The 12,569-nt window shown below is 46.1% G+C and overlaps 1 protein-coding gene across 7 annotated transcripts in view; it reads left to right on the forward strand.

The window, feature by feature from the left end:
• The first annotated feature begins 4,426 nt into the window (after nucleotides 1-4,426).
• CASK (calcium/calmodulin dependent serine protein kinase) overlaps nucleotides 4,427-12,569 on the forward strand; it is a 1,033,919-nt gene continuing 1,025,776 nt past the window's right edge. For 4 of the 7 annotated variants that reach the window (XM_029603127.1, XM_029603128.1, XM_029603131.1 and 1 more), the window contains exon 1: nucleotides 4,427-5,294. In XM_029603127.1, coding sequence (XP_029458987.1) covers nucleotides 5,236-5,294 — 59 coding nt within the window. In that variant the 5' untranslated portion in view covers nucleotides 4,427-5,235. The remainder of the gene's footprint in view (nucleotides 5,295-12,569) is intronic. The other 3 variants (XM_029603129.1, XM_029603132.1, XM_029603134.1) reach the window with 1 other exon arrangement.

The raw sequence follows: 12,569 nt of genomic DNA on the forward strand, positions 1-12,569 counted from the left end.
CTTTATACCATCTCTGACCAGAAATTAAATTTCCAGCAAAAAAAAACCAACCCTTGTGTTAAGCCTTCAAGGCTTGAAATACTTCCCTGCAGTGGGGAGTACAGCTAATGCCTTTATTAACATGGGATTTGCATGAAGACATGCTAAACGTGTACACACATTTTTGTGCAGTAAACTTGTGAAATCAAAAGCAAGGTTGCACAACTGCGTGTTTATGTGTGCACAGCTGAGCACCTCTTATTATACTGAGGCCTGGGTGAGGGAGTATAGGGCCTGGCAGCACTTGAAAGTTGTGAGGAGTAAAACAATTAAGAGCACCTCTTAGGAAGAAGACAACTCATGTTTTTGTTTGTTAACATGGGAGTGAATTATCAAAAGGAGTAATGCGTATAAAAGTAGCATATACAGCAGCAATTTTTAAAAGCCTTTTTATGTGCATAAAAACTTGAAAATCAGTGAAATTTCAAGGCTCACTCAGGTAAAAGTAACTATTTTCAAAATCCTTTTGAAAATTACTTCCATAGCAGGTCTGCTATAGGCAGAATATAAGTATTTAAATAAATATATGTAACCCCTTGTACACCAGGGGGTCATAAGAATATAAGAACTGTCCCCAGCCTCGGGGAGCAGGGTAATTACTATCCCAAGGTGGGGCTATAAATCTCCAGGGCCATCAGCTGGTGGCAGGATAACTTGCAGGTCCAGTACCAGGCTGAAAACACTCTCCAGACCAAGAGTCTCACAACTTTGCTCCAAATAATATAGTTTACTGCAGAATCATCAGGATTAAACAGTGACAATGACAGTTCAGATAGATGCAGAAATCAAACAGAATTACAGTTGCAGAAATCTTAACTCCTCTCCTTAAGTAACAGTTTCCTCTTATAGCAACTCGGGGTCTCTGGTTACCTTGTTTCTCTTTTCTTTAGTCCTTACAAAAGCTAGCCTAATTCTCCTCTTTAGTCGCTTTAGTTCGCAAAATAGTTACTCACAAGAATGTCCTGCTCAGCTCAAGGAAAAATCCTTCTGGTGCAGCATCAGGATCCTCCGAGCCCCAAAACAAGTTCCCTCTGGCACAGTTTGGCTTCCTGGTCCAGAAACGTTCCTACCTCAGTTAAGTGCAGATTTTGTCTTTTAACTTCCAACTTCCAGGCTGTACTGCACTCTCTACTTCTTCTCTGCTCTAAAGCCTCTGGTGATTTTTTTGGGGGGAAAATCCCAGCCCTCCTACTGCTCCATTCTGAAATCCTTGGTGAGGATCACAGCTCCATTCCAACTCTCTTTCCTTGCAATCTGGAACAGCCCCAGACTCAGGAGAGCCAGGCTCTTTTATCACTTCTGCTCCATAAACGAGCCCCTTGGGATCCTAGCCCTAGAGGAATTCTGCGCTACTGCGGAGCACAGAATTTGCGCAGAATTCCCCTCCCGCGCAGCTGTGTAGAAATTCCATTTTCTGTGCAGAATTTGGCAGGCCACGGCATGCCATGAACGGAGCCTGTCCCGCTCATGGCGAAGATGGAGGCAGCCCCGGTGTGCCACGAGTGAAGGCTGTCCCGCTCATGGCGAAAAAGCAGGCCTTTGCATGCCGCGAGCGAAGGTCGTCCCACTCATGACGAAAAAGGAGCAGGCCTCGGCATGCCACGAGTGGAGCCTGTTTCCCTTGCGGTGCAGATGAAGCGGGCCCAGATGCGCCACAAGCGGAGGCTGTTCTGCTTGCAGTGAAGAAACAGGTCCCGACGTGCTGCAAACAGAGCCCGTTCCTCTCGCGGCATGCCTGAGCCTGCTTCATCTTTGCCGTGAGTGGAGGCTGTCCCACTTGTGGCAAAGAAGGAGCAGGCCCCGATGTGCTGCAAGTGAAGGCCATCCCTGGGGCATGAGAGAGAGAACATGTGTGAGTGTGCATGGGTGTGGGTGCCACAGAGAGGAAGCTTATGTGAGGAGATTGTGAAAGAGTGTGTATGTGTGTAAAAGGGATTGTGTGTATGTGAAGGTGCTTGTTGTTTGTGAGAAGGAGCCTGTGAGGATGTGTGTATATGAGAAAGCTGTTATGGTTTTGAAGTGTTGGAGTGGATTCTTGGGTACTGCGGAGATGGCCACTCCCATAGGCTAGACTCAATACACGAAGACACAGAGAATTCGTATTTATTATACAGCTTGGTGGTACTGTCCAGGGGTGGCAGCAGTGAGGTAACCCAGAAGAAGTAGTCCAGGGGTCCTCAGCAGAGGAGACCAGTTCCACGCTCAGGTAGATGGTAGGCTGTGCAAGGTTAATTACTCACTGAAGTAGATAGCTGTATTGATGAAGATCCTGGCAGGCAGAAGTAGTTGAACTGTAGGCACCAAGGTAGGGAGAGCAGGCCCTTGAGGAGCGAGTACCCGGTATCCCAGATAGGTACCTGAAAGAAAGCAAAGGGCCCCTGAGGAGCGGGTACTCAGGTTAGAGATGAATGACCCCGAAGGGCAGAGAGAGCTTCCAGCGGCAGCAAGGAAGCGGCAGAGTAGCTTAGACCGGAGGCAGTCCAATCCAATCCTTGCTAACTCAGTTTGTTAGCAAATGAAGGGCAGGCTAAATACTCGGATGGTGTGACGTCACTCAGAGGGGACACCCCCCGAGGTTCCCGCCATGACGTGGATAAAGACGTGGGTGGCATGCGCGTGCGCACCCTAGGAGGCCCTCAGGAAATCCATGGCGAACAAGTCGCCGTTGCTGTTCCGGGGACGCCAGAAAGAGCGGCATGAAGATGCGGCAGCAGCCATCTTCCCAAGGCTTGAGGAGAGGGAAGGAAAAAAGGCGAGGCACAGATGTCGAAGCCGTCTGAGACCGACGGACGCAACAAAAGCCTGTGTGAAGAGATGTGTGTATGTGTGAGAAAGAGCCTGTGTGAAGGGATGGTGTGTGTGTGTGTGTAAGAGAGAGCGAGCCTATGTGTAGGGGGTGAGGGACAGAGGGAGCCAGTGTGCAGGGATGTGTGTGAGAGAGAGGGAGCCTACTTGAGGGTGTATGTGTGAGAGAGAAAGGAAACCTATGTGGGTGGGTGTGCAAGAAAGCGAGGGAGTCTGTATGAGGGTGTTTGTGCGAGAGAGAGAGGGAACCTTATGTGTGTGTGTGCGAGACAGAGAGGGAGCATATATGGAGGTTGTATGTGCATTAGCGCAAGATAACCTGTGTGGGTGTGTGAGAGAGAAAGGAAGAGAGAGAGGGACAGAGGGAGCCTGTGTGAGGGGCAATACTGAGAGGCTAACCCTGATAGCTAACCCGGAGCTCTGGAATATTCTTATGTTGCTTCCAGGTTAACCTCTTGCTCCATGCATATCCTGTGCACTTCCAGCAGATAGTTTACACAATTTAAAACCACTCAAGGCTCCCATAAAGAGGATGCCTGCACTTTACCATTTAATCTTTCAGCTCCTTTAAAGCTCCATGTACTTTCTGTGGCATAGGTGCGACTGAAATCCATTGGAGAGAAAGGTTAAAGTGCTTTTAAATGCTGCCACATCTATATTGTGTATCGACTCTCCAAAATCATAGCACAGTTTTGAGAGACAAAGTCCCTCCCCCTACCTGGAATTTAAGGTTTGTCTGTAGCCCCTAAGCAGAAGAAACTCTTGTACCATTAGTGCAGAAAACCAAGGGAGCAGTATACAAAAGGAGGAGTGTGGGGTGGTGGTTAGAGGTGAGATACTGTTGTCTACCAAGTAGGAAAGAGATTTTGGGTTTCATAACAGCCAATGATTTCAAAGTAGCAAAATAGTGTGACAAAGGTGTAAACCCAGAACCACTAAAATACCAGTGTGCATATGGACAGGTATAACTACTAGATAAAGGGAGGTGATGATGCTTCTATGCACCAGTGACATAATTAAATATTTCCTTAGGGAAAGAAGTGTGGTGGATGCATGGAACAGCCTCTAACAGAAGGTAGTAGCAGTGAGGGAATGCAAAAAGACATGAGATAAATACGGAGGATCCCTAGCTACAAAAAAAAAAAAAAGTGAGGAAAGCCCGGAAACAACTACAGTATATGATTGTAATCTGCTTTGAAGTGCCAAAAATTAGAATATAAAAATCAGAAAAAGAAATCAACCGGGGTCTATAGGGCACTGCACCAGAAATGAATTGGGCAAACTAGGTAGCCCTTCTGAGCATTATCTGCAGTCATATTCCGTTTTCTGGAGCCTCCATGAGGTAATTCTGTGCTGGGTCCGAAGTCAACGCTCTAAGCCCCATAAAAAAAAAAAAACCCGCCACGCACAGGCCGAAGTCCGGCTACCCGGCATTCTTCTTCTGCTGCCGCGTTGCCGCGCCCCGGAGCGATGGCGTAGCCACGCCTCCCATCTTTCTCCGTCCAGTACAATCCTATTGGTGGGCGGGGAGCGAATAAAGAAGGAAGGGGCCAGGCGCTGGGTCGGTAAAAAGCCGCCGCCGAATCTGATTGGCTGACTGGAACGGCGCGTAAAAAGTCTGTGCGCTCCCTGGTGGCTGGGCCGCCTCACCTGTCCTTTCTCATTCCGGCGTCGGAGGGGCTGACTTGGGGGAGCGGCGTGTGGGTGCGCGCGCGGGCTACGCTCTCCTCCGGTCCTTTGGTCAGCGTGCGGCGTGCGCGTGCCGGAAGGAGCCACACGAAGTGGAGCTGGCGGAGTGGAGAGGGAGGAGGGGGGGGTGCTGTGCGTGGACGCGCACGGGTAGTGCGTGCGCGGGCTGGCGCGCTGTCCTTGCCCCTCCGCGCTCCCCGGCCAGGGCGGGGAAGAGGAGCCCGAATTGAGAGGCAGCTGCTTCTTCCCCTCCGCGCGCTTGGTGCCTTTTTTTTGTATTTTGATTGGACTGAAGGTGGCTTTCTGTCTTCCCCCACCCCCTTTCATCTGTGAATTCATGTCGTCTCCTCCTCCGCCCCGCTAACGGGCGACAGGAGGATCCCTCCTCCCCGCTGGAGTCGCCCTGGGATTAGGAGCCGGAGGGAGAGAGGGGGCGTGAGGGAGGCGGCGAGGCGAGGTGGGGTCCGCCTGAGCGCGAGCCAGCTGGGTGCTCGGCGGCGGCCCACCACCGGCGCTCCGGTGAGGTTAACCCCGGGGAGGGCGCCTCACCGCGAGCCTCTCGTTGAGAAAAGATACGAGAGAAAATAACAGCACCACCTTGCAAGGATTTAACCTTTTTTCCCCTCCTCCTCGTCCCCCAAAAAGGAATACTGCCGTGTATTTTTGTTTTTCTTTCTGTGGCATATTTTCCCTCTCTGGACCATGGCCGACGACGACGTGCTCTTCGAGGATGTGTACGAGCTCTGCGAGGTGATTGGAAAGTAAGTTACATGTGTGCGGCTCGCGCCGAGCGAGCGGAATGTCACAGCTCCGCGCGCTGCCTCCTGCCCACAAACATACCTGAGAGGCTCTGCAGGTTTGCACGCCTGGTTTTTTTTTTTTTTGTCTGAAGGCTTAGATTCTCTCCCCCCCCCCCCCCCCCCCTCTTTTCTCCTCGATTTGTGACTTTCTGAAATGACAAGTGGATTTTTAACACGTAGCTTTCCGTTTTCTATATCACCAAGACACATGGACACAGGAGAATTGGTATAATGAATTCAGTACACCCCCTTCCTCTTTGTAAAATAAAAAGATGATGTAGTTGACAGTGAGGGGTATTGTTTCCAGGTTTGGCATTGCTCTGAGATGTGTGTGCGCATGCATTACCATTGAAGCATATTTTCATTGTTGCGAAATGAACCGATACGTGCACGGATGCCTATAGATTGCTTACCAGAAGGGCTCATTTGTATCTACACTTTGTGCTTGCTACATGCTCTCATTACAGAACCAGCGCTCAGGTAATAGTGATTCTGCAAATCCCCGTTCCCGGTTGCAGTGATGTTACAGAAGGGGAGGGGTAAGCTCGGCTCTGGAAAGCTTATTGTGCACTGGCTATTCATCTGATATTCGCTGCTCGCATCACATCCAAGTTGGTTAGTCGTTAACAAGACGTAGCTGTCTGTTACGGGTCAGCAAGCTGCAAGACGATGACAACTCTCCTATTAGTTGTTTAATTATACTGCGAAAAGACAGGGGGGGATCGACTTTACTAGGCGATTTCCAGCTCCCGAACCTTCGCTTTTGATCGACGCTTTTTAGGTTCATTTTATCAGCTGTGCTCGTTTCATCTGGGCGACCCAGGTGTGGACTCGTGGAAGAGAAACTCCTGTGTGTGTGTGTGTGTGTATATATGTATATATGTATTTTTTTTTTTCCTGAGACACAGGTTAGAGTTTATAATGATTAGAGGTTTTACTGTGGTGGTGTCCTACATTTTATTTATCCGCTGACAGTGAATTTCTTTTGATTCATTGCGATATCCTCTGGTTTTTGGTGTAATTGCCACTGCTGTTATGTAATCTTTTCATACCATTTCTCTCCTTCCATATGGAGAAGACAGGTTAATATCAGATTTTGAGTTTGTTACAACAAAATGCCATAAATGTGAATTTTGCTGTTTTATAGGGATGATTATTTTTCAGTTCTTCTAAAGGCAATACGTTTTTTAGGTATATTTGTATTACAGTATACAGTTTCTACAAAAATACCATATTGAAAGGTACTTAGGTAATCCTTTTTGTTGCAAAATATTTATTTTGCTTACTTTTTAAAATCCTGTACTGGACACTTGTTTTAATTTGCTGTGGCCCAGGGAGCAGAGTCCATGATGTACCTGTTTTAGTCACCAAACCAGTTAGGGTAGCTGACTGGCAGAAAGCGCTAGGCAACATAGACTGTTTACTATGGAGTTGCCACTGCTGAGCAGGACATTTTTTAATCATGCTGCTCTTCTAACCTGGTGATTCTTCATTGTGAATGCTATTAGCTTGCCTGAAAATAGGGCTAGGGATTTTTCTCCTCAAGCAGACTCAGGCAACTTTTATATGACTGGATGAAAAAGCAAAGCGAGGAATTTCTGTAGCAAATGCCTTTGCTTACCCAAGTATGGGGAAGGGACTAATGAGACTTTTTTTTTCTTGTGGGCCATGTTATTTATTTTCTCTTTACTTAATGGACCAATGATCAGCATACAAACTTGGTGAAAATCTACTCTTGTGTTTTTTTTTTTTTTTTTTTACAAAGCATCACACTATTTCCTTACTTTTAATTGTAGGGTCTAAAATCTTTTGAAGTTTACTTAACTAGTATTTATACTTTTCCTGACTTGGAGAATGAGGGAGGCAGGAATGCTTGTGGAACTTAAATTGCTAATAACATTGAAAAATTTGTTTGCATTTAGTATTGACAATGCAAAGTCTTCCATGAGTTAGGGCTAGTTACATATTATTTTCAGAATATGAATTATGTCAATCTTGTTACTAAATTGTTTTAAATGGAGATTCTTATCCAAAAGCCAAGGCTACAGAATGTTTATAGCTATTACTCTGTAGAAACACATTTTTATGTTGGGGAAGTTTCAGAATTGCTTGGAAGTTTTTTTTTTTTTTTTTTGCTTTTTTTCAGTTTGTACTTGTAGAGAAGGTCTTCAGGACCTCAACTAAACACAAATCTGTATCTCATCAATGCAAATTAGATGACTCTCTCCATAGATTTGAATTAAAATGAATTTCTGATTTGTGTAATCAGTATTTACTTTTGAGGCATGTTCTTTTTAATGCAGGAGGTTTAATCCTTACACTTTGGCCAGGGTCCAAATGATTGTACATTCCCTGTGTGGCTGGATGTGAGCTTTAACTCCCTAGATTGTACAGGTTTATAGTCTCATCCCAAAGGCCAGGAAGGGGCCACCCCTATGCTGTAGTCTTAACTTAAAAGAGGCCAAAGGTGAAGACTCCTGTTTGTTTAGTCTGAAGAGGAACCTTGTGCTTAATCACTTAAACATTTCTGCAGTTTTGGTAATGTCAATAGTGATCACACTCAGCTGATGTGAAAAAAAACTATGCTCCCTTCTCCTCTCCCTATTCTTCATTCATTTGAAAGAAAATAGTTGTGTGTGTGTGGGGGGTACCATTCAACTGAAGGAGCAAAAATTAAATTTATTTGCCTGTATGCAAGTTTTTATAAAACAAAAGAAAGCAATCTTCTAGTGTTCACCCTCAGAATTAACTGTGGACTATACTATTGCATGTAGCAATCTGTGCTTGTTTACAATGTTTTTACTGCCTTCGTAACAAGAGTATCATAGCCTAATACAGTGGGTTTTGACATTTCATGACTATTTTGACTTTTTTTCTTTTTTTTAGAGTTTGAAATGTCTTGTGCACCCCCTAGTTTGCAAAAAATCAAAACTTCTTGCATATACTATATATTTGTTTCTTCTATACTTGATTGTAAGGGTTTTTTTCCCCTTGGCTTTCTGTTTTCTAACTTTATTTCTTGGTTCTCCTTTCAATTTTCATCTTTCCTTCTGTTTGTCTCCTTTCTTCATCCATCTCTCATTTGCCTTTCAGATCTTTCATTAATATCAGCTCTCCATGTTTCTTCATTAGTTCTCCGCTTTTACCTTTTTGTTTCTTACACCCTTCATTTCCTAACCTTATGTTTTTCTTGTCTCTTATCTACTGACCCCTCCCTGACTTTCCTCACACCTTCCATTGACTCCCTGACTTTCCTCACACCTTCCAGCCCTCTGTGTTCTTTTTCTCTGTATCTCTACCCCCTAATTCTTCTGAGCTCGCCATCTTCCACCTGTCTCAATTAATCCCCCATCAACCAACCTTCTACATCCCTGCTTTTGATACTTCATCCCAACTCTCAGACTAACTTTGTTCTCCTTACCTCAGTTCTCCGTGTCTCTCTTCAGTGGCAGCTGAAGAGTATCAACAGAGCAACTGCTGCAAGGGAGTAGTGGGATTTGGGAAAGGCAGCAGGCACTGAGAGAGCCAGTGAAAGTACTGTACTTTCTGTCCTCATGGCTGTTGCCTCTTCCTCATACCCCATGAAGGCTTTATTTCCAGTTTGGAAGCCTGTGCCATAGGGAGACAGGAGGAAAAGACACCTATGGAGGCAGAAAGCACTGTACTTTACTGTCTCTTGTGGTGCCTGCTGTCTTTTTAGTTCTGCAGACAGGTGCCTCTCTTGCTTCTCTTATGCTAGTGATGCTTGTGTGCGACAGCAGTAACACCACATATCTCCATTTTACTTCTCTCAGCCAGAATATGGTTGCCCACTCTGTGGACAGCAACCACCCACTGCTGCTGCACAAAGCAGTAACCTTAAGCAAGAGATACTGGGCTCTTGTGTGTGGTGGTGGTTGCGTTAAATATCCTCTGACATGCTTCCGAGTACCCCCAGGAGAACATGTACTTCTAGTTGAGAATCATTGGCTTAACAGGACACAGTTTGCAGTATACATGTTGCACTAATATGTAAAATAGTAACATAGTATATGTCTGAGAGAGACCAGAGTTTCTCATTCACTCTGCCCAGCAAGGTGTGCAGAGTTGTAACTGTTGCTCTGTGCGTGTTAACCTCACGCCTTCGAGAAGGGCACCCCGGAGTATCGGGGTGCCCGGGCATAATGTGGGTGCCAGGCACATGCCGCGCCGGCACCCGGGGGGGCGGGAGTGGGGCTGCGACGTGCGCACGCCAGCGTGCCCGCTCATTGGCCGCCGTCCCTGAGGACAAATCCAGTCCTCTGAGAGGCAGGCCAGGAGCCCTAATTGGCTCGCTGAAAGAAAGGGAGCCAATCGGCTGGAACCCAGCCGATTAGGTTCCCAGGGAGCGCCGGCAGCTCCCTCTTTGCCTGCTGCCGCTCCCCGGGTTCGCATCCCGCCCACCCACCCTCACGGCACTTGTTACGTCAAGTTATTCTGTTCATATTAATCTGCGAGGCGATGTCGTCTCAACTGGAGGAGGTGGGGCTGCCCGAGCCATTTGAGAGGCAATGTGTGAGGGGCAGGACAATTTGGTGCAGTTGTCCTGCGGGAGGCTCCTTGCTGCAGGTGGCGGGAGACGGTGGTCACAACCCCTTGCTGATGCAGTGTTAATATCTGCGCACCTTGCTGTCACGTGGCAGGTGCGCCGGGAAGCTGATGTAAAGTCTTGGCTCGGGCACCTAATTGTGGTACAATAAAGTTGCGGCCTGTTTGATCCCATTCTTGCCTGAGTCTCGTTCATGTCATCAATTACAATGATTGTTATTGTGAGAGGGTGGGTGCCGGGAGAAAAGCCAGTCCTGGCTACCCATATTATGTTTAGGGTTGTAACTGCCTCTGCTCCTTGAAGGTTTCCCAGTGCTTCATGTCCATCCTTTTTTATATTAGGGATCCTTTGTGTTTATGCATGCCCTTTTGAATTCTGTAACCATCACCACCCTTTTTGCGAAAAATTATTTCCTTATCAATACTGGACCAATTCCAACAATTGGGTTATGTCCTCCTGTGGGCAAATGGAAACAGAAAAAATGCTCAAAGCTGACTTCACTACCCCTAGAAAGGTCTAATTCTGCCTTCAGCTATTCTGTCTCCAGTCAATGGTGCAGGTATGTGGACTGGTGCTGCAGATAGGAATAGACCACTTTCAGGAAGCCTTTAGGCCCAGGTTACTGGTGGAGTGTAGGCAGAGTCTGGGGGGTGTTCCAAGTGACTGTCTGTTGTACTGATTTTCCCTCTCCCCTTGAACAACTCAGTTGGGATCTGAGTTCTCAATACATCAAGCACCAGGTGGTCCCCAGTGAATTTGTTCCCTTGGTGGGGCTGGCAGCAGGAGCTACTGACAGGTGGAGCTGGCAGCAGTCTACAGGCTGATTTTTCTCTGGTAGAGCAGTTTTCTGGTCTCCTATGGTGCTGTGCTGGATTTGGACTTGGGGGACCAGAGATGATCTCCCTCCCTCTGCTGGCTTCTAGTTTCTCTGGGGGGAAGAGGCAGGAGAAAGAAGGGATGTGAGGCACCCACAGGTAAGTCATCGCAGCTCAGCATGTCAGCTGGTGTATTCTACCTGGCTTGTGAGCAGGCAGGTACCAGGCAGGAGGGTGCGATCCACAGAAGATGAGCACCCTGCCAAAAGCAAAACTGGGTGGGTTCCCCAGTTCACGCTATAGCCCCAATTTATTTATTTATTTAACAGCTTTTCTATACTGACATTAAAATACACATCATATCTGTTTACATATTAACAAAAAGGAAGAAATTACAATAAACGGGGGGGGGGGGGTTTGTTAACAGGATAACTGATAGAATAATAAGAAAATAGGGAGGAAGCGAACTTAACAAAGGAACCAGAAACGAGTGAAAAATTAAATATGGGAGGCGAGATTGCAAATCTCCAGAATTGTTACAATAATTAGGTGAATCAGCGGGTTACTGTGGAGAAAAGGAGGGGGAGATAGAAGATTTTATAATAGGTATAAAAAAGGTGGGGGGAGGTTTTCAATATATTTATAAATGATCAGGAAAGAAATATGACGAGTGAGGTAATCAAATTTGCACATGACACAAAATTGTTCAGAGTAGTTAAATCACAAGCAGATTGTGATAAATTGCAGGAAGACCTTGTGAGATTGGAAAATTGGGCATCCAAATGGCAGATGAAATTTAATGTGGATAAGTGCAAGGTGATGCATATAGGGAAAAATAACCCATGCTATAATTACACAATGTTGGGTTCCATATTAGGTGCCACAACCCAAGAAAGAGATCTAGGTGTCATAGTGGATAACACATTGAAATAGTCGGTTCAGTGTGCTGCGGCAGTCAAAAAAAGCAAACAGAATGTTGGGAATTATTAGGGAATGGTGAATAAAACGGAAAATGTCATAATGCCTCTGTATCACTCCATGGTGAGACCGCACCTTGAATACTGTGTACAATTCTGGTCACCGCATCTCAAAGATATAATTGCGATGGAGAAGGGCTACCAAAATAAGGGGAATGGAACAGCTCTCCTATGAGGAAAGACTAAAGAGGTTAGGACTTTTCAGCTTGGAGACGAGACTGCTAAGGGGGGATATGATAGAGATGTTTAAAATCATGAGAGGTCTAGAACAGGTAGATGTGAATCAGTTATTTACTCTTTCGGATAGTAGACTAGGGGGCACTCCATGAAGTTAGCATGGGGCACATTTAAAACTAATTGGAGAAAGTTCTTTTTTACTCAACGCACAATTAAACTCTGGAATTTGTTGCCAGAGGATGTGGTTAGTGCAGTTAGTATAGCTGTGTTCAAAAAAAGGATTGGATAAGTTCTTGGAGTAGAAGTCCATTACCTGCTATTAAGTTCACTTAGAGAATAGCCACTGCCATTAGCAATGGTAACATGGAATAGACTTAGTTTTTGGGTACTTGCCAGGTTCTTATGGCCTGGATTGGCCACTGTTGGAAACAGGATGCTGGGCTTGATGGACCCTTGGTCTGACCAGTATGGCATTTTCTTATGTTCTTATGTTAAGTAACAAGGGATTAATCTGGGAAGGCCTGGTGGAAAAGCCATGCCTTCAGCATTTTTCAGAACTTATAAGGATATGGCTCAAGGCGTAGATTGAGAGGGAGGGAATTCCAATGAGTGGGACCAGCAATCGACACAGCACGATCTCTTTTGGCTGTAAGTCGGGCTTTCTTAAGTGGGGGGACTTGTAAGGTACATTTACGGTTCA

This window comes from Rhinatrema bivittatum, chromosome 5 (genome assembly GCF_901001135.1).
Source record: "Rhinatrema bivittatum chromosome 5, aRhiBiv1.1, whole genome shotgun sequence".
Lineage (NCBI taxonomy): Eukaryota > Metazoa > Chordata > Amphibia > Gymnophiona > Rhinatrematidae > Rhinatrema > Rhinatrema bivittatum.